Genomic DNA, 23,796 nt, shown 5'->3' on the forward strand with positions numbered 1-23,796 from the left:
TTAAACAAAAGTTTTCTGTACATCTCAGACCTTGCCATGAGGTGGATCTTTATTACCTAAGGATGACTAGAAGAGATTCTTATTATGTCTCAGAGGACTCGTGGTTTTAGTCGCTCTGGTTGCTAGAAGAAGAAGAGTTGGGTCCCCCCCCTTTTCTCTACTTTAAGAAGTCTCATAGGGGCTTACAGTCTCCTTCCCTTCCTCTCCCCACCACAGGCACTTTGTGAGGTGGGTGGGGCTGTGAGAGCTCTGAAAGAACTGTGACTGGCCCGAGGTCACGCAGCAGGCTTCATGTGGAGGAGGAGGGGGGAATCAAACTCGGTTCTCCAGGTCAGAGTCTGTCACTCTTTACCACTGCACCACACTAGCTGTTTTCAGTATTGGAAGCATTAGAAGAAGAAATACAGGTCCTGCTGAGGGTTCTCAGTATAGCCCTGTACTCCAAGCTAGAACAGTAACCAAGCCTACTACTGTAAAAACCGAAGAAGATCCTTTCCTCAGCAGTAGCCATGGGGGTTTGGGTCTCCTCTGTGGTTGATGAAAGAACAAGCTCACCTAGCAGGTGTGTGTGCTTCATGCTTGGCCCTAGCAGAAACACACTGCCTCACACGGAGAGCCAGTTTGGTGTAGTGGTTAAGTGTGCGGACTCTTATCTGGGAGAACCGAGTTTGATTCCCCACTCCTCCACTTGCACCTGCTAGCATGGCCTTGGGTCAGCCATAACTCTGGCAGAGGTTGTCCTTGAAAGGGCAGCTGCTGTGAGAGCCCTCTCCAGCCCCACCCACCTCACAGGGTGTCTGTTGTGGGGGAGGAAGGTAAAGGAGATTGTGAGCCGCTCTGAGACTCTTTGGAGTGGAGGGTGGGATATAAATCCAATATCATCTTCTTCTTCTGCCTCATGAAGGCAACAGTCTCCTATGTACACTATCTAAAGTCTTCTTCTACCCAGCCTCTGTACACATGTTAAGAGAGAGTCCAGTTCCAACTGCATGTGGAACTTGAAATGGGTAATAGAAGGCCTAGAACAGTCCTGTGACTTGGCCAACAGACCCAGATTTTCAAAAGCAGCTCCCTTGAGCCAAGGGAGAAAGAAAAAAATTCTCAGACACCAAAAAGGAATGTTCTTCTGTGTGCTTTGCAGGAGTCAACCTCTTGTCCTACTCCCTTGCATGGGTGCTAACAATCTAATTGCTTCTAATTTTCTTTGTAGGAAAGGTCCTCCAATATCTTGATAATTTTGGCTTCCATTTTCTGGGCTTCATAAGGACCGTAACGTCATATTCTAAATACGGCCACACTGCAGATTGTATTAAAAGATTATATTGATGGAACTTCAGAAGGGATCAAAGCACTGTCGCATCCATGGCTGTAGGATAGCCAGGGTTTTTTGTGGGGGGTGGGGAGAGGGGGTGTGATATTTCGTCTTTCGTCTGAGCTGTTTCCAGGGCACGAGGGTGGGGGGGAATCTCAAAGCAAAACCTAGCCACCTTCCCTTGCTAATCAAAAGCAGGCCTGCTATTAACGAGCCATTTACTTCCAAGCGCCTGCTTGAAGGGAGGAAGACACACGCCAGTGAAATGTCACTGTTTCTATTTATGGGAAATGATTCTTCCATTTTGATCAAGGGGGTGGGAACCAGCATTATTTTTTCTCTCTCTCGCTGCTGTGAAGCGTAGGTGTATGAGGAGTTGGTTACTGGAGGGTTCAACCTTAATTGATTCCCTCCCCCTTCCCCAGCCTGCTCATTCAGCTTTTCCTAGAAAGCTTTCCAAGCACTTCTTGCTGCTATAGCATTTGATCTTGAGTACAGCTTCTCAAAACAAGTGGAACAGTTTTGAGGAATCTTGAGCGTGGGCCTAAAAGTCTGCATTGCTGTGGTTGCATGATGGATGGTGGTAGCTGTGAACACAGACTAGTGATCGTTCAGAATGACTTGTCTGCACTTTCTCATGAGGTTGGTCCGCTTTCAGGATAGCACCACCTTCAGCGTGGTGTAGTGGTTAAAAGCAGAAGACTCCAATCCGGAGAACCAGCTTTGGTTCCCCATTCCTCCTGCACATGAAGCCTGCTGGGTGACCCTGAGCCAGTCACTGTTCTCTCAGAACTCTCTCAGCCCCACTTCCCTCACAAAGTGGGGAGAGGAAAGGAAGGCAATTGTAAGCCGCTTTTAGACTTCTTAAAGGTTAAAAAAAAAAAGTAGTCCCCTGTGCAAGCACCAGTCGTTTCTGACTCTGGGGTGACGTCGCATCAGGACGTTTTCACAGCAGACTATTTACAGGGTGGTTTGCCATTGCCTTCCCCAGTCTTTTACACTTTCCCTTCAGCAAGCTGGGTACTCATTTTACCGACTTCGGAAGGATGGAAGGCTGAGTCAACCTTGAGCCGGCTACCTGAACGCAGCTTCCGCTGGGATCAAACTCAGGTCGTGAGCAGAGCTTGGACTGCAGTACTGCAGCTTTACTACTCTGCGTCCCGGGGCTTCCTTGAGACTCCTTAGGGTAAGAGTAAAATGGGGTATGAAAACCAACTCTTCTGGTGGATGGCCAGGCCTAAGTCCTATTTGACAACGGGGTAGGTGCCTTGAACAGAATGGGCAGGTCTTTCAGAAGGGGAAGAGAGTGGGCTATGGCTTGCCTTCCCTCCTAAGCTTGAAAACGTCAAAATTCTTGACTCCTGAAATGTCTCTGCTTGCTGCTGACAGGAATGAGATGGAGGACATGCTTCTGGAGTGCTGTGGGACTGCTTCTGCCTATCCATGGTGTGAAAGCCCAGAGACACAGAAGTCCGAGTATCTCAGACACTGAGGGAGATCCTAGCCCACCCTACCACTCCAGTAAACAAAGTTTGAAGCCTTTTTCCAGCCTAAGGAACTTTCCTCCAACTGAAGTGGCCCTTGCTGCAATAGAAGATCCACTTAAGTTGGAGGAAGGCTCCAAAATCGGCTCACTATAGCAGTAGGATAGGTGTAGGATTCACCCCATTAGTAGTAGCAAAGGAAACATGAGGCATTGTGCCTGCTATGTCCCAGTTTGCAACCTGCCCAGTGCACCAGCAGAGGTCAGCCATGGCAGCCGGGTGACAGCCTTTCCCCAAGTCCATATTGGCCACCTCTCTATCTTCCCTAGATTTAATAAGCCAGTCCGTTAAGTCTGAGTTCTTGAGGTAGGTGGAGCAGTTGCTTTCCTGGGAGGCTGACATTTCTGTTTCAGCTAAGCTAGCAGCATGGAAAGAGCCCTTAGTGTGTGTGTGTGTGTGTGTGTGTGTGTGTGTGTGTGTGGGGTGGGGGGACATTTTCCAGAGGAACACAGGCATTACTGTATGTACAAATGTGTCTGCCAGTCCACTTCTTGGTGCAGAACTGCTCACTGAGTCCCTTGTGCAACAGTTGCAGGAGCAGTTTCTCTCTTTCATTTGGGATCGTCTAGGACTGTGTGCCTCCTCTTTGCAGGGGATAACTTCATGGTCACTTTGCTCAAAGCATGCATATCTTGTCCCCATTCAGATTGGTGAACAGTGGGAAGAGAGTCTTTAACACTGCGTCCCCCCAGCCGTTCAAAGGATCTGTCATTCTTTCCACCAGAGGTACCTCCTAGAGTTTCAGTCAGAGAGAATCCAACAGACACATCCATGTGCTTTGAGGCAGTATTGAAAGGGCATGCTCTGGATCTGACAAAGACACCTAGGAACTGGTTCATCAATTCCACAGTGGGCGGCAATTCTCAAAAGCTCCAGGCAAAGTTTGCAGCTATCACTCCTCACCTGATTGCTGTGGTGATAGGTCCTAGCATAATTCTTGGTTCAATTGTCTTTTTTTCATTGTTCCAAAGACTACAGGTTGTGCTGGACCTGAGTTTAGCAGGTGTCTTAGGAACTCTGTTCCATATGGAGATACCAAAGTCCACCTGGGGATGGGTGGGGCTCAAAGGGAGATTACCCCACACCATAGGGATAGGAAAAGCAGAGTTAGGGCAGCTTGACGGCATAGCTGTGTAGAGAAAGGCAACATGTGTCAAGCAGCCCTCAAGCGCTCATGTTGCCTCTTTTCTATCCTGCAATTGGATTTGTTTCTTGGGATATTTTGGTCTGGCACTCATCCCCCTAGGATAATTCATAATTGCACAAACCAAGCATGGAGCAAGACAAACATGAAAGGCAAGGCCTCCAACAATAATCAAAGGCAAGCTTTTGATTTTTTTTACAGAATGCTTTGTTTTGATCTCCTATGCTTTATAAGCTTCCAGACAATTTGCTAACAGGGCCTGATCCCATCTAACCACACAGATACTCCCTCCCCCTCTCTCACTCTCCCCTCCCGGATTCATGCAGAACCTTACCTCCTCCTCATTTGCTTTTCTCTGTGTCCCCCAGGGACAGTCACTGATCAGAATTAACAAAAGCAGTGGTATAATTTTCAGAACTCTTTGCTTACCAAGAGCTTGGTGGGCTTGAGGCTGGATTCCAGCCCCTTTCAGAGAAAAGGCTGGGTGGGAGTATATAAGCAGAGGTGGGGAATGGGCCTGCATGGGAGGCTTTCACTCTGTAAAATGGGCCGAGTGGTGACACAGTTTGGTAGACAGCTGGAACAATGATGCAAAGTGCTTTAAATGCTGGTGGAGAGCGGGCTGAGGCCCATCACATATTTTCATGAGGCCCTTTAAAGATGCTCTAGCTCAAGTTCACCCATGCTGCTCCAGCCTCCAACTTCACTGAAAGGGAGGGAAATCTGCTCCTTCCCTCACTTCAGATGCCCCGTGTGCTAACTGATTGCCACGTTTGCCCAGAACGCTGATTGCTCCCTGCTGTCTTCCCCTGCCAGTCTTGCTGACTCAATCCCCTTGCCCCCCACCGCCAAATATGTTATCTCAGAGATTTGATGGGTTGTGGAAGGAATGCGCTGCTTAACAACCCTAAGAATTCCTAAGGTTTTTAGTGCTAGAAACAGGAAACCAGATTTCCCTGGGTATGTGTTTGTGTGCTCTCACTTTCCTTCTCTCTGCCAAGTCCGCTGCGGCACTGCAGGGTTTGTCTGAGGACGCCTGACACAAAGCCCCACTGCCTTTGACAAGCTTGGCTTTGCAGCTCTGTGCATTCAAAGGACATGGGAAACAGCAACCCAACAGAGCTTGTTGCCCTCAAGTTACCCTAGCCAGATCTTGATCAATTTTCTCTTTCAGCGCTTCTGAAGGCTCTAAGCCGTGATTTTGATCTATTTCCAGCACAGAATAATAATTCATTAAAAGGCCTCTCCTGAAGTCCCAAGAATAGCCATTCACTCGGTCCTGAGCAGAAACTATGAAGAACCCATTTCCCCAAAGTGCAATGATGTTCATTAAGGTTGTTTTTCCCCCCTTCTCAGAGATCATTAAAATTGCAGAGTCATGTTTAAAATGCAAGGGGCTCCCAATTGGAGTTGTTGCACCAGAGGCTTGCTAATGGAGCCAACCAAGTGATGCTGTGCTTTTCCAAACTCATTGCAGAGCATGACTTTATTTCTCTCATGTATGGTGCCAATTTTGCCCAAGACCAGAGGAAGAGAAGACTTGGTCACACACTTTGGGATTCTTTCCATAGGAACAGCTTCAGGCTGCTAAGAGGAAGTGGATTCAGCAGAGATCCTGTCTGGGGCATATTCTTGAGATCATTTCATGGGAAAGAGTTACCCCCATAATAAAAACCAGCTTTAAACTTCTTAGTCAGTTGCTTGGGAGTGGAAATATTTATGTTGTTCCTCCAAGTTGCAGGGTTTTCCATGTTAATTTGATCAAATTATAGTGAGTCAGATAACCAGGGGACTGAAGGTGGAGGGTGGGCTAGGGTTTTAAGCTGTAAATTGAGACAATCCAGCTAGGTGGGTGAGGCCATCCTACTACTATTAATAAGATCATACCGGGGCGTAGGTGTGGATGCCCAGCCAGGGGAGTCCAGTGCTCCTGGGGAGGGGAAGGTATGACAGTGGGAATAGACAGAAGTGCAAGGGAAGGAGGTGGGGACAAAACAGTGCTTGGCCCCCTTCCAGTCTACTTCTCATCCAAACAGTGACAGGTAGTGGGGCCAAGAGGAATTGCCCGCTCCCGTCATTGGTGTTATGCAACGCCAGGTCCGTAAATAATAAGACCGTGATCCTCAGGGAATTCCTGCTTCGGCAGGACGTGGACCTGGCTTGTGTGACCAAGACCTGGGTGCGAGAGGGGGAGACGGTGGCTCTCTCCCAGATGACCCCCCCGGGTTACTCAGTCTTTCACCAATCACGGACTAGCGGGCGGGGGGGGAGGGGTGGCGTTATTCATACGGGAGGGTTACTCCTTCCGGGCTCTCCCGGCCCCAACGATCGATGGCATTGAATGTGCCGGTCTGGTGTGGGATGTCGGAGAGGGGTTGGCGATCTGGCTGGTGTACCGTCCACCTAACGCACCAGCCAATGCCTTACCATCCCTGATGGAGGCGGTGGCGGGCTGGGCGTTGGCGTTGGCGTACCCAGGGCTTATGGTCCTGGGTGACTTCAATGTCCATGCTGATGACGCGGCCTCCAATCAGGCAATGGATCTAGTGTCTTCCATGGCGACACTGGGACTCACTCAATTTGTTACGACTCCTACGCATCACGCAGGGCACATGTTAGATTTGATCTTTGCGTCCGGGATTTGGGTGAACAATATCGCGGTGGAGGCAGTACTGTGGTCGGATCACCTAGCCCTCAAGGCCTGTATGGAGACGCTGCCTCAACCCTGTATGGGCGGAGAGCCTATTTTGGCTCGCCCGCGGAGCCTGATGGACCCGGAACGGTTCCAAATGGCCCTACGGGATCCTTGGCCCCCTGGCGACTCCCTTGACATCCTGGTTGATGCCTGGCAAGATCGGCTATCCAGGGCAATCAACGAGATCGCACCCCGACGCCCTCTGCACCCTTGTGTGAGGCTAGCTCCATGGTATACCTTAGAGCTACGTCAGCTGAAACAAGGGCTCAGACGGCTAGAGAGGCAGTGGCGGCGCACTCGTGACGAAGCGACGAGAACATCCTATAGAACGTTTATGAGGTCTTATGAGATGGCAGTCAAGGCCACAAAGAAAGATTACTTTGCGGCCAGGATTGCGTCTGCAAATTCGCACCCGGCACAATTGTTTAGAATAATTGGAGACTTAACTACACTGCCTCAAGGCAGACCAAATGTTAGGAGAATTAGAAATAGGCTGTGAGGCTTTTGCGAAATTTTTTGCAGATAAGATCACGTCGCTCCGCCAGGACCTGCCCATCACATTGGATACAGTACATGAACTGGAGGCTCCGTGCCTGTCTTCTGTTTTGGTTCTGGATCACTTCGACCCACTCAGCCTGGAGGAAGTTGACAGAATTCTCTCCTTTGCACGCCCAACAACTTGCGATCTGGACCCGTGCCCCTCTTGGCTAATTAAATCTTGCCTGAGGGAGCTTAGATGTCCTATACGGGACATCATAAATAGATCCCTCCTGGAGGGGCGTTTTCCAACACCCTTGAAAGAGGCTATGGTCCACCCCCTCCTAAAAAAAAGTACAGCAGATCTAGCCAAATTGGCAAACTACTGACCGGTCTCTAATTTACTGTTTTTAGGTAAAATTATTGAGAGGGCAGTGGCGTTGCAGTTGCAGGGTTTTCTGGATGACGCTTCCATCCTAGACTCTTGCCAGTCCGGCTTTTGTCCAGGTCACGGGACGGAGACAGTGCTGGTCGCCTTGGCAGATGACCTCCAGCGGCATCTGGATCGAGGTGGTGTGGCGGTGCTGATGCTGTTAGATCTGTCGGCTGCGTTTGACATGGTCGACCATCGGCTACTGACCCGCTGCCTCGCCGACGTAGGGGTTAGGGGGTTGGCTTTACAATGGCTCTCCTCCTTCCTCGAGGGTTGGGGACAAAGGGTGGCGATCGGGGGTGAGCTGTCCCAGAGGCGCACACTAGATTGTGGGGTGCCTCAGGGAGCAGTTCTCTCACCGATGCTATTTAATATCTATATGCTCCCCCTTGCCCAGATTGCCCAGAGGCACGGGCTTGGGTGTCACCAATATGCAGATGACACCCAGCTCTATCTGCTAATTGATGGCCGGCCTGACTGCGTCCCAGGGAATTTGGACCTGGCACTGCAGGCCGTGGCAACTTGGCTAAGGCTGAGTGGGTTGAAGCTGAATCCAATGAAGACAGAAGTCCTTTGCGTGGGTCGGGGCACTTTGGGGAGGGAAATACCTCTCCCGGTTTTTGACGGGGTGCCGCTGAAAGCAGCACACCGGGTCAGGAGCTTTGGAGTTCTACTGAAGCCTTCACTATCAATGGAGGCCCAGATAGCAGCCACTGCTAAGTCAGCCTTCTTTCATCTAAGGCGGGCAAGGCAGTTGGCCCCCTTCCAAGAGCGTCAGGACCTAGCAACAGTGATTCATGCAACGGTCACCTCGAGATTGGATTACTGTAATGCCCTCTTCATGGGGCTGCCTCTGTGCCGAACCCGGAAGCTGCAGCTGGTGCAGAACGTGGCGGCTAGGCTGTTATTGGGGCTCCCGAAATGGGAGCACATACAACCAGGGCTGCGCGGACTGCACTGGTTGCCAGTTACATACTGGATTCGTTACAAAGTGCTGGTTATTACCTTTAAAGCCCTATATGGCCGAGGACCTGCCTACCTGAGGGACCATCTTTCCCCATATGAACCCCAAAGACCACTGAGGTCAGCAGGGAAGAACCAACTGACCATCCCCGGGCTGAAGGAGGCAAAACTACAGAGCACTCGCATGCGGGCCTTCTCTGTTGTAGCTCCACACCTATGGAACCAGCTCCCCGAAGAAGTGCGGGCCCTGATGGACTTTGAACAGTTTCGCAGGGCCTGCAAGACCATCCTCTTTGGGATGGCCTTCACCGATTAAAAAGATAGAGGGACTTGCCTAAGTGACTTTCACCATCTGTTGAAATAGCACCAGAATGTTAATTTTAGTAATTTTAGAATCTTAATTAAACTGTTAAACTAGCTATTGCTTTTAAATATTTATTGTATAATTTACTGTATTTGATTTGATGTTGTCAGCCGCCCTGAGCCTGCTTCGGCAGGGAGGGCGGGATATAAATAAAATGATTGATTGATGTGCTGCATTAGCAAACAGAAATCAGAAAGGAACCACTGCCCAAGGTGCTTGCAGGGATCAGAGTTCAGTGGAGCTATCCAAACAAAAGGCTCAAGCTAGTAAGCAAGCTAGTGAAATGCTTCTCTTTCTCCATCTGAACCTAGAGAAGGGGATTCCACCCCCCCTTAATCACCAAAGTGGTAGCTAGTTGGACTTTGCAACACAAAATCCATCTATTGAGTCACCCAGGTATATCCCTTGGTGTGGAGATGCGATTCTTGTCTGCTGTTTGCATGGGCAGAATCTACTGTGGATTAATCAGTCCAGAATGTAAAGTGACACTCTTATGCTGATGATAGCAGATCTGTTTTTTTTTCTTTTCATTGAATCCCAGGAAGCAATAGATTCTCTGGATAGTGTATGAGAGAAAATTGTGGGTTGGATCAGGGTGAATTGACAGCCCACCAATCCTGGAGATCTTAATGGAAGTTTAACCCAGCCAGTTTGGGGAGAGGTGACTAGTTCTATATGGGATCACATTCCTCCTAGACACTCAAGTGCACATTCTGGAGGTATTCTTAGATTTAGATCTGCCCCACAAATATTTAAACAGTATAGTTTCAACCAACTTGATTTTGTTCACCAACTACACTCTCTTGAGAGGGGCAGTGACCTGTCGGCTTTCAAGTATGCTGTGGAAAACCTTCCTATTAATGCATTCTAATGCATCATACATTGGCTGCCTTTAAGAGCCAGCATGTTGTAGTAGATAGAGCATTGGACTAGGATCCTGGGAGACCCAGGTTCAAATTCCCTTTCTGCCATGGAAGCTTGCTAGATGACTTTGGGCCAGGACACTCTCAAGCTAACCTATGTCTCAAAGCTGATGATGAGGTTAAAATGGAGGAGTGGAGAGTGATGGCTTAAGCTGCTTTGTTTATCACTTAGGGAGAAAACATGGTGTATAAATGAATAAATATACCCTGGTCCAGAAATGGTTGCTTGCTTGTTGCTAATTAAAGGCTGCATTTTGCATCCAATTTGACAGAGCTTTAGCTTGTTTCTGGGCCCAATTTAAATTGTTTTAAACTTTTAATGACCTCAAAATGTTGAGCTCCAGATTTCCCTAGGCATGACTGTGATTATTTGAATTTATATATGCATGTTCCTTTAATTGTTACTAAGTTACAATAGAGAAAGGGGGTGAAAGAGAGGGAATGGGTGAGTGAGGTGGTTGGTTAGTGACTGAGAGTGTAGGTGGAGCTAAGTAGTATGTGTGGAAAGAGAAAGAGAAGTTAGTCAGCAGTGAACTCTCAGCAGAGTAATAGCAGTTAATAGTCAATTGCGGTCAGTCAGCAGCCTACAGAGTCTGAGAAGCAGCCTTCTGATTAGAATCCCATACCAGTGCTGTGAAAGGCATTAAGATTCTAGGGAAGAAAAGGAGAATACTATGAAGGGCATATTAGGGGCTAGATAGAGAGCCAAAATCTAATATTGTCAGAATATTATGGGAATGTGAGAGACAGAAGCTGTCAGAAAGTTGAATTAGGAAGAGAAAGGAGGATTTGAAAGTGAGGCGAGTGAAAGAGTGACACCTTAGTCAAAAGTTACTATTCACTGAAGAATTAAGCTATAAACATCTTGAAACCAATACGCTTATTGTGCAAATACAGTTTTATTTTGTTTTATACTAACCTGGAATCCTATGATACTAAATTATAAGAATCTCATCTTCAGGGCCACATAGTCCAACAAAGAAACCTTAGCGCTTGGCCACAGTTCAGTGGGAAAAGTTAAATAAAGTGTATGGAATTAAATTCTTGGTAACATTACATACATTAAGAGGGAAGTCATGACAATGACCTTCTCCCAGCTGTGCCTGGCTACCAGCTCTGAGCACAAGAGACTTCTAAAGTGAGTCTGGCAAGTAAGCCATTTTTTAGGTGCTGGCCACTTGGCAGAATTTGGTACCTGGAACTGCCTCCTCGGCCTACTCTGCTATAATTCTTGGGAAGAGGGCCTATTTCAAATGGTTTGGGGGGCAACAATCAATTTGGGCTGTTGAGGAGGGGCCGTGGCTGCATTGGTAGCATCTGCTTTGCATGCAGAAGATCCCAGGTTCAGTCCTCACTATCTTCAGTTAAAGGGACAAGGCAGTAAATTATGCAGAACACACTCTTTCTATGACGCTGAAGAACCTCTGCCAGTCTGAGTACATAGTACTGACCATGGTGGACCATCTGATTCAGTGTGAGGTAGCTTTATGTGTTCATGTACTTTTGATATTTTATTGGGTGTAATTGGGATATTTGTGCATTTCAACCTTATTTTTCTTGGGGTTTCATAGTACATCACTCTGAGGCCCCAAAACAACAGGATGTAAAACGGAAAAGTAAGCAGCCATCTTATAAATGCAATTTCAAAAAAAGAATGCAAGGCAATAGTCATCACTAGGCAGGTTCTTGAAACATTTTCCCTTCCTACTACAGATAGTCAGATGACAGTGAATTGGATTCCACTGATTTGTTCCAGTAATGGTGGCTCTTCTCTCTGGTGCAAGACACCTTTCCCTCCCATTGTCTCTTGCAGCAGGGGGAAGGTGTCTTGCACCACAGAAAAGCACTGCCGTCAATGGAGCAGATCTCTCGGATCCAACCCAACATCTCCGTTCTGTTCATCTGAGTGGGTAGAAGGCCATCTGCCAGTACACCTACGCCATCACCCTGGGACACTTGCCTGTGGTTAATCAGAAGTAGTATCTGTAAATACTTCCTAAGAGTGCCTGACAAACATTTACAAAGGAGGAAAAGCCTCAGAAAACCTTTTTTGTGTCAGGAAAGGGACTGAGAACAGCATTTGGGCTGACATTTTTGTGAAGTGAAGGCTGCAAATCATATCAGTCACCAAATCAAAGAGGTGGGTAGGCAGTAGTCTTTTATTACCCTTTGTATTCTACTGTGGCACTTCCTGAGGGATGCTTGCCCAGTGCCATTTTTGTCACTGTTTAGATGTTAGGCAAAAATTGGGCCTGTTCATCAGAACCTTCAGTGGTCATAAGCTGTGTTGCAGAAGGGGACAGATTAAAAAAAATATTTCGAAATTGGAACTTGCAGAAGAATGTGAGAGAGTTCACAGACTTTTATGGTTTGGGTAAACATGCTCCCTTTATACCTGTTATATATTCTTTATTATTATTATATAGTATTGGATAAATATTTAAGAATATTAAGAATAAGCTTTTATGGCTGCTTTGTGAATGCCATTGTTATTGTTCTGTGGGCTTTACAGTCTTATGTAATTTGTCCTTTGAGATGGATATTAATGGATATTAAGTGTGTGTGGGGATGTCACCAGTGAATTGAGCTCCTTATCTTCCGAGTATGTTTCCTAAGGGGCATGTATTACATTCATATATCTATCGTTCATAAAATTAGGTCTGCAGAACTTTTGCTAACCACCTTTACAGTGTCATGCAGAAGGCAGTTTGTCAGGTGATGCTGGACAAGTCTTCTGGTCTCTTGCTGTGCCTTCCCACAGTGGCAGGCTTGTTGTGCTCTGGATTAAGACTCAAGAAGGCCTTCTTTTTTCCTTAATGGAGAACTTTAAAGCGCTTCATTTCCTATCTGACTTTTTGACTGCAAAGTTTGAATCACCCCCTGAATTCTGTACTCTTAGCTAATAGAGAGCAATTATTGGTACAAGTACTCCTTCCTGCTTCAGATTTCTTGTGATCTGAACCCACAGGAAGAATATTTCTAGTTTGTGTATTTATTGCCTTAACTACATTTACAATCCCCCTTTCTTGTTGAAACTCCTCTTAGTACACTGTAGCTGGAGAGGACAGGTTGAATCCTGCTGATATTAATTCAGCTGCCCCACAGTATCTAGCTTGCAAACTTATACTGCTTCAGGCCAAACTGGGCATTCAGATTTTGAAGGAGCTGGGGTCAGGTTTCCTGCAGTCACACAGCAGCCACAAATAACAACTTTTAAAAAATAAAAAATAAAGGAGAACCTAAATAGTGGCCGTTGTGAGGCTGGGTGGGGGGGAGCAGGATCCCACTTGTTAAAAATCTGAAGATGTAGTTGGGTGCTTAGTGTTGCTAGAAAGCTCATGAACATGCACATTTCCAGAGAAGATAGGGACAGCTTCAAATGTGAGAACACAATCTTCTAGAATCTTCTTCTAGACTCCCTTTAATGGAAGGGGAGGCTCAGGTAGCTGTTTCTTACCCTGTACTGCCTTGTGTTTTTAGCAGCCTTTTTTTGGTCATCCAATCACAGCTGACTTATGGCAATCCTATAGGGTTTTCAAAGCAAGTCGCATTCAGAGGTGGTTTGCCATTCCTGCCTCTGCATCACAACCCTAGTATTCCTTGGACATCTCCTGTCCAAATACTAACCAAGGCTGGCCATGCTTAGCTGCAAAGAACTGACAAGATCATGCTAGCCTGGGCTATCCAAGTCAGGGCCTAGTAGCTATTAGGAAATATCATTTGGCGGCCTGTGACAGGATTCCACTTGGGAAGCAGCAGTGCCTCCACAGTGGAGAAGACAATGGAAGCAACTGGGAATGGTTGTAGAAAACCAACAGTGAACTTTTACAGCCATATCATCATGACTTGAATGCCCCTTCTGCTGTGAGGTTCTTCTGTTGGGTGGGCAGCTGCTTGCAGGCTGGTGTGCCAGTGGCCACTAGTGGGATAACCAGAATGCGGTCTTCTTCTGGCCATCACCATCCTTTCATGGTTGCAGACCTGCCAGAAGGACCCAGCTGGTCAGGGCAAGAAGACTGAGCTACATGGGGCCTTGGTGAATGGTTGTGTTTACAGATGAGGAGCAAACTGTATGTGAGGCTTTCCAGCCCCTCTCTTTAAAACACGAGAAGTCACTTTTTAGGAGTTAGAGATGGGAGATGGGGGAGGAAGAGTGCACTGTAGCCTTGGCTTGCCTTTTTTGAAATTCTGAGGAGTGTCTCTGAGGGACTCCCCAAGGGTAGGGTTTCAAACAGGCTGAGTTTGTATGCATAGTTTAGCCTTAAAGAGGTGAATGAATCAAGGCAGGCACCTGCACACCTGGAACAGTGTGCTCTGCTAGTTAGAGCTTTCCCAACCCATTCCCAAGGTGCTTCAGATTCTTGTGGGAGTTGCTTTCAGTGTAGTATAGTAGGAAGACATGCAGTGAATTATGGGAAGACACTGCCAAGAGAGTTTCTGGGACGTGTGATTCAGACATGGTAACTAGGGGCACTAAACCAGGCAAACAGTACAGAATTCAAGCTGTCATTCTAGCGATACTTAGTGTTGCTTGTCTTGCTGGTGAGCAGAACTTTTCCTTACCTTGAACTTCCCTCTTTTTTAGCTGTATCTCTTTCCAGCCTGAGGATTGTTTTAGGGATATCATTTTAGGCTGCTGAATGTTGTTCTGTGCTATTTTAATGGCATGATTCAATACTGGTAATTCTTACGTTGTTTTTGTGATTTTATTGTATTTTTTTTAATTTTGAGGACCCCCCCCCCCCTCAAGTAAGTCTCTTGAGAGATTGGGGATTGGATAAACATATGGAGCAGAGGTCCATCAGTGGCTATTAGCCACAGTGTATTCTGGGGCACTGATGCTCTGTATTCTTGGTGCTTGGGGGGCACAGTGGGAGGGCTTCCAGTGTCTTGGCCCCACTAATGGACTTCCTGATGGCACCTGGTGTTTTTTTTTTTTTTGCCACTGAGTGTTTGACTGGATGGGCCGTTGGTCTGATCCAACATGGCTTCTCTTATGAGAGGTGGCATATAAATTGTCTAAGCATTTAAACTTCTGAGCTTCTGTAGCAGCAAGAGTTAGTAAATCACCCAGGTAGATGGAAAGCTGCGAAAAAATAAGCAAAAGTAGACACTGGCATCACTGGATTGATTAAGACAGAGGACAGCAGTAAGAGAGAGTCTCTGCAGATGTGATCATGTGAACTGGGAGGCAGTACATGTATGGAAAACCTATGCATGGCTCAATTCACACAATGTAGTGACAGCGTGTATTGGATGCATGGTGGGGAACCACACACTCCTGCTATGCAGCTGGTGGGCTCTCAGGCTGCAGGAACATACAGTCTGCACTAGAGATGCTTTGTGAACTATCAAGTCTGTTGATTCGAGGGGCCTCTGATAGCCTCCCAAGGGTAACAGTAGGATGAGAGTACACTAGTGCACATTTGCTTGAGGGCTCAGTGCACAAAGCTTAGAAGTAGCACAAAAAATAAGAGATTCTTTTCATTTGGATTATTTATGTTGATCTTGTCCAAGGTGTTTCTGCAGCAAACTTTGGGAGGTTCTTCCCCCCCCCCCCCCACTTCTGCATTCACAACAATTTTTTAAAAAGAAAGCAAACTCCTGTTTCTGATGGCTTCTAATCTGGGGCATTTTGTTTGTTTGTTTGGTACCATGCAGGCAACTCTGTCTTCTTCTGAATGCAGAGAACATCTTCCACTCAATGGCAGACATCCTGTTGCGAGAGGAGGACCTCAAGTTTGCCTCCACAATGGTCCATACCCTCAACACAATCCTCCTGACATCTTCTGAGCTCTTCCAGCTGAGGAACCAACTCAAAGACCTGAAGACTCCGGTACTTGGGTGCTGCTTTCTTGTCCTTATCTTCTCTCTCCAACCCCCCCCCCCAAAAAAAAACCCTTAAACCACTACAGTGTTTTATGGTGGAGAACAGAATGCTCTGCCCCACCCCCAGACATGTGCAAATAATTGGGTGGTCTTTGAGGAAATCTTCAGCCTCCAGCACTATTGTAAGCTTGTTTTCCTATCAGTGTTGAGAAGCCATTATGTCTCTCTGACTACAGTGTGCTTTTTTGGTGTCTTATCTGCTTTGGTGCTCTTGAAATGAGGGTTCTGTTTATAAATCACTGTCAAATGTTTGGTCTGTGCTTGATTTACCTTATGCTGAAGGCCAGAAGGCCCAGAATCAGTCACAAAATAAAGTCTGGGGAAGTATGCAGCTCTGGAGACCAGATTTCTTGTATGCTGTCCTTGAGTCTGCAGGGGCCTTTAATTCAGATAGATGCTTCTCTGGTTTAATGGCATTGTCTCGAATTAGTCCTTTGAGATCGAAAGTTATAAACTTGAGACTTTTGTTCCTGTACAGCTTTAAGAAAAATGTGAACCTTAACAACACTTGGTGGATTCTGCAGTTGCATTGCATCAAAACTGTGTTTCTTTTCCTGTCAGAACCCACTGTTCTAGGAAGTTGATCCCATGTTGGTGTCAAGCGGGAAAACAGGATCCAAAGTGCTGCTTGGGGAAAAAAGCCTAGGTTTACAGGGTAGCAAACTTTAGAGTCACACTGGATTCTTCTCTTGTGAATGGCAGAGTTCTGTGCTACTTATACATCTGTTGCATTTCCAGCACAGCTGGGCTTAAGTATTTCCAGAACACCCTAACCTCACTTCATATAAGCAAGAATGTAGGGATAGCGGTATGGGCAGTGAACAGCAGTGTTAATGCCTCTTCTCCCCCCACCTGCCCCAAACCTCGGTCACAATTAGCTTCAGTGAGAAAGCTTCCAACTTTGCCTCCTTTGGACATACTAACAAGCTGTGACTCAAACTATTTTGTACTGTCGTGTGGATTGGAAGCATTTTTTTTAAAGCCATATTCCATGCTTGTGTGACCACCTGGCAAATGCACATTTTGCACATGTAGTTATTTACAACAATGGTGAGAACAGCATTTTTTATTCTTCCTTACAAAGGTACTGAATTGCAGCAACAGAGATAATTGTTAGTTTTGGAGCATGTTTAGTGGCTGGAAGCAGGGGTTGACCAGTTCAGTGGTTTGCATATGCCCCCACCTTACTGTTTTGTTTTCCCAGGAGAGCCGCAATTTATTCTGCTGTCTCTACCGTTCCTGGTGCCACAACCCCGTGACTACCGTATCCCTCTGCTTTCTCACTCAGAACTACAAGCACGCCTATGACCTCATCCAGAAGTTGTATCCTTTTTAAAAATTTGATGCTGTTCTTGGCAGACCATAGGAGTGAGAGTGGGGTTGGGCTTTCGGCTCTTAGTCTGTGCTTATGTAGTCTAAACACAGAACAGGCCTTCCAACTGCCTCCTCTTGGATCATAACAAAGAGTTGTGAACTGAAACAGCTGATTAAAAGTGATCCTTCACAAGGTCCTCTGCATTGCAGCTATCTTTTGTTTTCCCGAGAGCCATAAACAGTGGCAGAGCCTGGAGCTGATCCTTCGACTTGAGAACAGCTTCTAGAAAGGGGCTTCCAGGTTGATCAGTTCAGGAGTGTCAGCAGACAGCAGAAGGGATTAGTAAGACCGGGGCTGTTCCCTACTTTTTGTCCCTCAGTATATTGAAGCGTTAATGTTGTCTGTTCTTCCCTTCACCATAGCACTGGGTGGAAGTAGGCAGCTGAGTTGGGACGTGCTCTCAGCCTCTGTGTGAAGCCATCCCACTCTTTTGGAAATACAGAACTGCAACTCAAGTCAGCACTTCAGATGGTGCAGGGGCTTCTAACGGTTGCGGCTGAGCTTGGTTCCTTTTTTTGATCAAACTTCTCTTGTGAGCTAGAATGGTACAGTGGTTAGCATGTCAGACTAGAATCTAGGAGACCCCAGTTCAGAGCCCTGTTCTTCCATGGAAGCTCATGGACCTTGAGTCTTTCACTCTTTCTCACCCTAACCTACCTAAGAGTCACTGTTGTGAGAATAAAATGGACCAGAAGAGAATGATTTTGTAAGCTGTTCTGCACTCCCATTGGGGAGATAACTGAGGAAGAAACAATAAATCATTAATCATCTTGGTTGAAGAGCGTGCTTAGAAGATATGTGTAGCGGGCAGAGAAGGCAGCCAGGGTTCTGGAGCTTCAGTACCATGTTAGTTCTCCTAAGCTGCCTGCCCAATCACAATGTCCATTTCCCTTTAATTTGGTGCTGATCTGGCATGCCTTGGGTAGGAAGGTTGGCCCAGTGGCCTTTGGTGTGTTACATAGTCTGAACATGGAATGCACCTTGCCAAAATATTTGGACAGCAGTAGTAATGCTTTGTAAATGTTCATAGAGGATTGATTCATCAGTGGCTACTGGTCACAATGAACATATGATAGTCTCGGTGTTCAGAGGCAGTAACCCTTTGAATACCAGTCCGGGGAAGAGTTTTTTGTTTCCATGCCCCATTTGTAAGCCCTTCAGGGGCATCAGATTGACTGCTGTGTGCAAGAGGATGCTGGAGTATCTTTTAAGTTCTTAATAGTGAAAAGCAGAGATCTGAAACACATTGACCTTTGAATATCAGTTCTATGAGGCAATAGTACAGGAAGGTCCTGGTCTCTGTGCTATGTCTTCTAGGCAACTGGTTGACTTCTTTTTAAAGCAGGGGTGGGGAACCTTTTTTCTGCCAAGGGCCATATGGATATTTATAATCATTCGTGGCCCATAAAAAATTACCAACTTAAAAAACAGTGCTCCACCAAGGGAGAATGATTCAGGCCAGCAAAATTAATGCAAATAATTGTTTTTCTATTTGAAGTCATGTGGGGAGAGCCTAATCTGGCGCACACACACACAAACACACACCCAGCTCGCCTCCCTAGGCAAATGCATAAGTCTTGGGCTTTTTTGTAGAAAAAGCCCAGCAAGAACTCAGTAGCATATTAGACCACATCCCCTAATATTAGCATATTAGGCCACACCATTTGGGATAATCAAGTGCAAACTGAACTGTGACAGTAACTTTTCCAGGCCTGCAGCAATTCTGACTGGCCAACCAGGCCCCAGGGAGACTGCCGCACACTACATTTGGGCCCTGTGATCCCTGCCTGGCCCTGGGGAGGCTGCTACACAGTGCGGCTGGGCCCCACGATCCTCACTGGCCAGCCAGGCCCCAGGGAGGCTGCCACATGGCTCGGTTCAGCCCAGCAATCCCCAAGGGCCACATCGAGTGACCTCAAGGGCCACATATGGCCCTCGGGACAGAGGTTCCCCACCCCTGTTTTAAAGCAAGAAGCTGGACTAGATGGGCCATTGGTCTGATCCAGCAGGGCGCTGCTTTGACACTCTTATTCTTCTAGTGGTGGCAGGAACTGTACCCCTCAGCCTGAACATGAAGCTTGGTTAGCATGCCTTCACCTCCCTTCAGAAGTCTCCAGTGCTACTAATCGTCAGGGGAAATTATGAGCCAGAAGCCAGTGTGGTGCAGTGGCTAAGATGTCAGACTAGGATCTGGTTTGATGTCCCGCTCTGCCAGGAAAGCTTGCTGGCTGACTTTGGGCCAGTCACATTGCTCTCAGCCTAGACTACTTCATGGGGTTCTTGTGACAATAAAGTGCAGGAGGGGAGAATGATGTGAGCTCCTTTGGGTCCCCCATTAGAGAGGAAGGTTGGATATAAATGAAGTAAATAAATATTTGGCTGGTCATTCCTGCCACTTCTTGGGAAAGAGAGCATGAGAACTAGACGCCCCCCCTCCCTAGTCAGGCCATCTTCACCAAAGGAGCATTTGGCAGACTTTGCATATCTATGAATTCAGCATTACCCTCTCTTATTTTCACAATACCTCTGTGAAGTAGATCAGACTGAGTGGAATTGGCTCAGGTCAGCCGACTGGACTCAGAACTGTGTTCTCAAAACATGTTAAGCAATGGAAGGAGAGTGTATATGGTAAGTTTCCTAGTGGAACCCAGGGGAAATTTTCAGCAGCCATGCAGTCTCCTTAACAGAGATCTTTTTCATGGCCCAGGTTCTGGACTGTTTCTTGGTCTAACTCCCACCTGTCATTTGCATCATTGGAGGACCAGTGTGGAAGGGTCCATGAAGCAGTCCATCTTGCTTGATGACTCGGGAAGCCATTTCGTCTCCTTGTTCCATTTCTATATAATGGAGAATGAAAGATCAGTCACCTTGAAATCTAATCACTCTTGCTGCAGAAGGTGGGTGGCTGTTCATTACATCAGGAGAAGAGTTTGGAGCTGAAGCCTGAACAAGCTGTGGTGCTGGGAAGGAGGCCATTAATTTGTGTTGGAAGTGGGTCACAGTCCCACCGGGGGGCATTTGGCCCATTAAGCTAAGTTGATTAAGGAACACTATCTTGGGGCAGGAGCTCTAAACAGGAGCCTCCCAAAATAGTATTGATCCTATCCCACCCAGAGGGCGAGGTGCAGCTGCAGTACGTCTCCAAGTCTCAGGGAGGGGGGGGGGGGGTTAGGAAAGGGTCCATCGCAATATCTGCTTATAGGAAGGGAGGATTGATTTGAAAGGAGCCATGGACCATCTTTGTAGACATGGTCAAAAACAGGAGTTGGGAGAGAGTGCCAGGAAGAAGACAATCCTTTCCTGACCCCCCACCTCGTCCCACCAGCCAAGAACTTGTGGGTCACATGATACTACCAGCCAGCCCCATCCCAGTATAGGAAGTCAGTCATGCCTCCCCTTTGTGTTGATTGTCAGTGCTGGTCCGAATGGAAACAGCACTTGCCACAGAATCACATGGCACCAGTTAAACACACACGTACCCTGAACACACAACTAACGTTGCTGTGGAGTGATGCTCTGCTGGGGAAGGTATGGTGCTTGCATTGCCATTTACTGTATGGATTGGCTCAGACTGAATGCAGAGTTCCACGCCCTTCACCACCTTGAAGGCGCTATGTCAGTGCAGGGATGGGGGTCGCTGTGCAATCAGCCAGCCATGTGGAAGCAGTACAGCTGTGCAAGGAAGAGTACTTGGCTGCCTTTGTGTGATTGGTGTGCAGTGCATTCCTGAGCAGAGTGACACACTTCTAAGCCCACTGAAGTGGATGGTGTTAGAACGGTGTAACTCTGCTTAGGATGGCACTGGTTGCAGCATTTGAAGGGGAAGCACTTGCCTGCCAGCGTGGGAAGACACAGTGGACAACCAACTTGCAATATCTGCTGCCACTTGGCTCTCCTTAAGTGCAGGATTAATACATATAATATCCCACATGGTTGTAATCAGAGGCATGGCCCTTTTAAAGGTCTTTTGGGACAACTTGTCCATTCTGCAGTGGTTGGCCTGATCAGAGAATCCACATGGGAAGGGATTTGTTTCTGGTGCTCCTAAGTCCTGTTGCTGTAGGCCTACCTTGGTGCTTCTGCTCTCTCACTTGGCCAGCAGGCCTGTTCATTTCCCTTAACAGAGGTGCTCAGCGGTGACCTGGAGGTCACAGTCGATTTCCTGATTGAGGTTGACAAGCTGGTCCAGCTGATAGAATGCCCGATTTTTACATGCAAGTTTCATTTCTCAGTTGTTTTCATGTGTGTGTGGGGAGGAGGGTTGTAGGGGTGTCTGTGGGGGAGTATATTGGTATGCTGGTGTCCCTTTGCCTCACCCTCATATTGCAAGTCTCAACACTAGCCAAATAAATAGAGCAGAAGTTATGAGTCTCTTTGCTGTGAGACCCTCCAGTGCACTTGTCCATTAGGGACAGGCAGCAGCATAATTGCAGTGGGCGAGGCCATGCACTCAATGTAGGTTAGTGGGATGAACATCTTGCGCACTGACTCTTGCAATTGGAGGCACTGACCCTCGATAAGTTGGAAGTCAGATGTGGGGTCCAGGTTCTTTTTAGAAAATGGCTTTTGTGCTGTTTGTTGCTATGGAGAAGGGAGGCTATCAGACAGAGCAGAGTCTGTCATTACTGCCAGTGCCCACCAAAATTCTCCTTTTCATGCAGCTCTTAAGGCACATGTGTTTCTTCCAGGTGAAACTGGACAGTTCTAGTACCTAGATTTGTGATGCCCCATGAAACTTCCTGCATAGCTTTTGGTTATTACCAGAAACATGGTGATCACATTGCAATTTTGCTTTAGAAAACATGAAACCTTAAGTAGGAAATGGATTAGACTACAAGCAAGGTACCAGGCTGGTTTATTCATAGTCCTTTGGGCTCACAGCCCTGGGTCCTATAGGCTGGGTACCCTGCTGCTCTGGTCTGCCTCCTCATGAAAGATCAATAAAAGAGTTCTGTCCGCTGTACAAGCAATACTTTCTGTGCTCAGGAAGTCCCATCGAACAGCCATTCCAATGACTGGAAGCTCCCAAAGACCCCCTTCTTCCACATGTATCCACAACCACACTCTCCCACAAATTCATGGGAACTCTCATATCCCTCTCTGTGCATTCTGTGATGTGTTCATGGCACACCCCATTTCTACACCAGAGTGATCCAAATTTATACCAATTCCAAAAAGCAGGAGAAAATGGGGGGTGGGGATTATGTTTCTATTACTGATCCCTGAGATCCATTTACTTTGCCTGTAGTTTCTGAACCTTAATGTGACCTTTCTTTGCAAGTGTGAGGTCTTCAAATGCACTTCTATTCCCCCTCCTCACACACACACACACTGTAAAGTTCCCCAGATGCCTGTTGGAGGCCAAGGTGGCAGAGTCTCACAGAGTGCCTGCAGCATCCTCAGCCCCTTCTCCTTTGCTTGCAGATCTCCGCTTGCAGCTGCTGGATGTGAAGAACAATCCTTACCTAATCAAGGCTCTATATGGGCTGCTGATGCTGCTGCCGCAGAGCAGTGCCTTCCAGCTCCTCTCCCACCGACTGCAGTGCGTGCCCAACCCCGAGCTCATGCAAACTACGTAAGTCGCAGCTGAGCTGGCCTACTCCTTGTTGCCCTGGGGTTTCCTTTAGAAGAGAGAGGTTTTTTTTCTTTTAGTGCAGCCTTTTCTGCCAGTGAATGGAGCTCTTTATTGATTCTCTGGGAAGTTTATGAGTCTGAGAAGTGTTGGACTCATCCTGCTTGCATGCACTGTTATTCTCAGGAATCAGTGCTAGCCTCTGGTTCTTGACCTGAATATCCCAGCAAGAGTGGCTGCTCTGAATAGATTGAGAATAGGTAGTGACTGTATTGGAAGTGAGTCTGTAGCAGTAGAAAAGAGTAAGAGTCCAGTAGCACCTTAAAGACTAACTAAATTTGTGGTAGGGGATGAGCTTCTGTGAGTCAGTGAGCAGTGATTTCCAATGTATTTCTTTTTTACAATAGTGTATCGGAATAATGTTTTTTGTATTGACATACTCAAATAGGGATACTGGCTGTTTATCTCATTACATATTCTAACCCATCTTCCACTATATTTTAATGTATATTTAATGGCAAACAAGAATTATGTTTATATGTGTGTTACATGTTTAAATCAAACCTCTGAGAAACCTATGTCCACATTTTAACCCAGAGCTAACATTACAACAGACTCTCATTTATTGCACTTCACACCCAGGATACTTAATAATAATAATAATAATAATAATACTTTTTATTTATATCCCGCCCTCCCCCCACAAGCAGGCTCAAGGCGGCTCACAACGTATAAATGCAATACAATAAAATCATACATAGCAATAAAATCATCATAAATCAATTTACAAATTACATTAAAATTAACATTAAGGTGCCATAATAGGTCTTTCATAAGTTCAGTGGGAAAAAACATATACAGCGACACTATCTTAGCTCGGTATGGGTGAAGGCTATTTTGAAGAGGTAGGTCTTACAGGCCCGCGGAATTGGTCATCCCACTACCTACATCCCACTAACCTACTTAATGGGTTTAGTACATGGACATCAGTCTCCTATTCCAACTTAATTACCCTTCGTTGTTTTTTTCAGCCCAGTTAACATAAACTAGCAAACACCAGACCCCAACTTGTGACTTTTTTACTCTGCTAAAAAACATTTCCATG

At 46.7% G+C, this 23,796-nt stretch overlaps 1 protein-coding gene across 1 annotated transcript in view; it reads left to right on the forward strand.

The window, feature by feature from the left end:
- VAC14 (VAC14 component of PIKFYVE complex) overlaps positions 1 to 23,796 on the forward strand; it is a 167,932-nt gene that overhangs the window by 124,042 nt on the left and 20,094 nt on the right. The window contains exons 15-18 of the mRNA XM_060254122.1: positions 15,517 to 15,691; positions 16,949 to 17,067; positions 21,254 to 21,333; positions 22,544 to 22,694. Coding sequence (XP_060110105.1) covers positions 15,517 to 15,691; positions 16,949 to 17,067; positions 21,254 to 21,333; positions 22,544 to 22,694 — 525 coding nt within the window. The remainder of the gene's footprint in view (positions 1 to 15,516; positions 15,692 to 16,948; positions 17,068 to 21,253; positions 21,334 to 22,543; positions 22,695 to 23,796) is intronic.

This window comes from Heteronotia binoei, chromosome 14, assembly GCF_032191835.1.
Source record: "Heteronotia binoei isolate CCM8104 ecotype False Entrance Well chromosome 14, APGP_CSIRO_Hbin_v1, whole genome shotgun sequence".
Classification (NCBI taxonomy): Eukaryota; Metazoa; Chordata; class Lepidosauria; order Squamata; family Gekkonidae; genus Heteronotia; species Heteronotia binoei.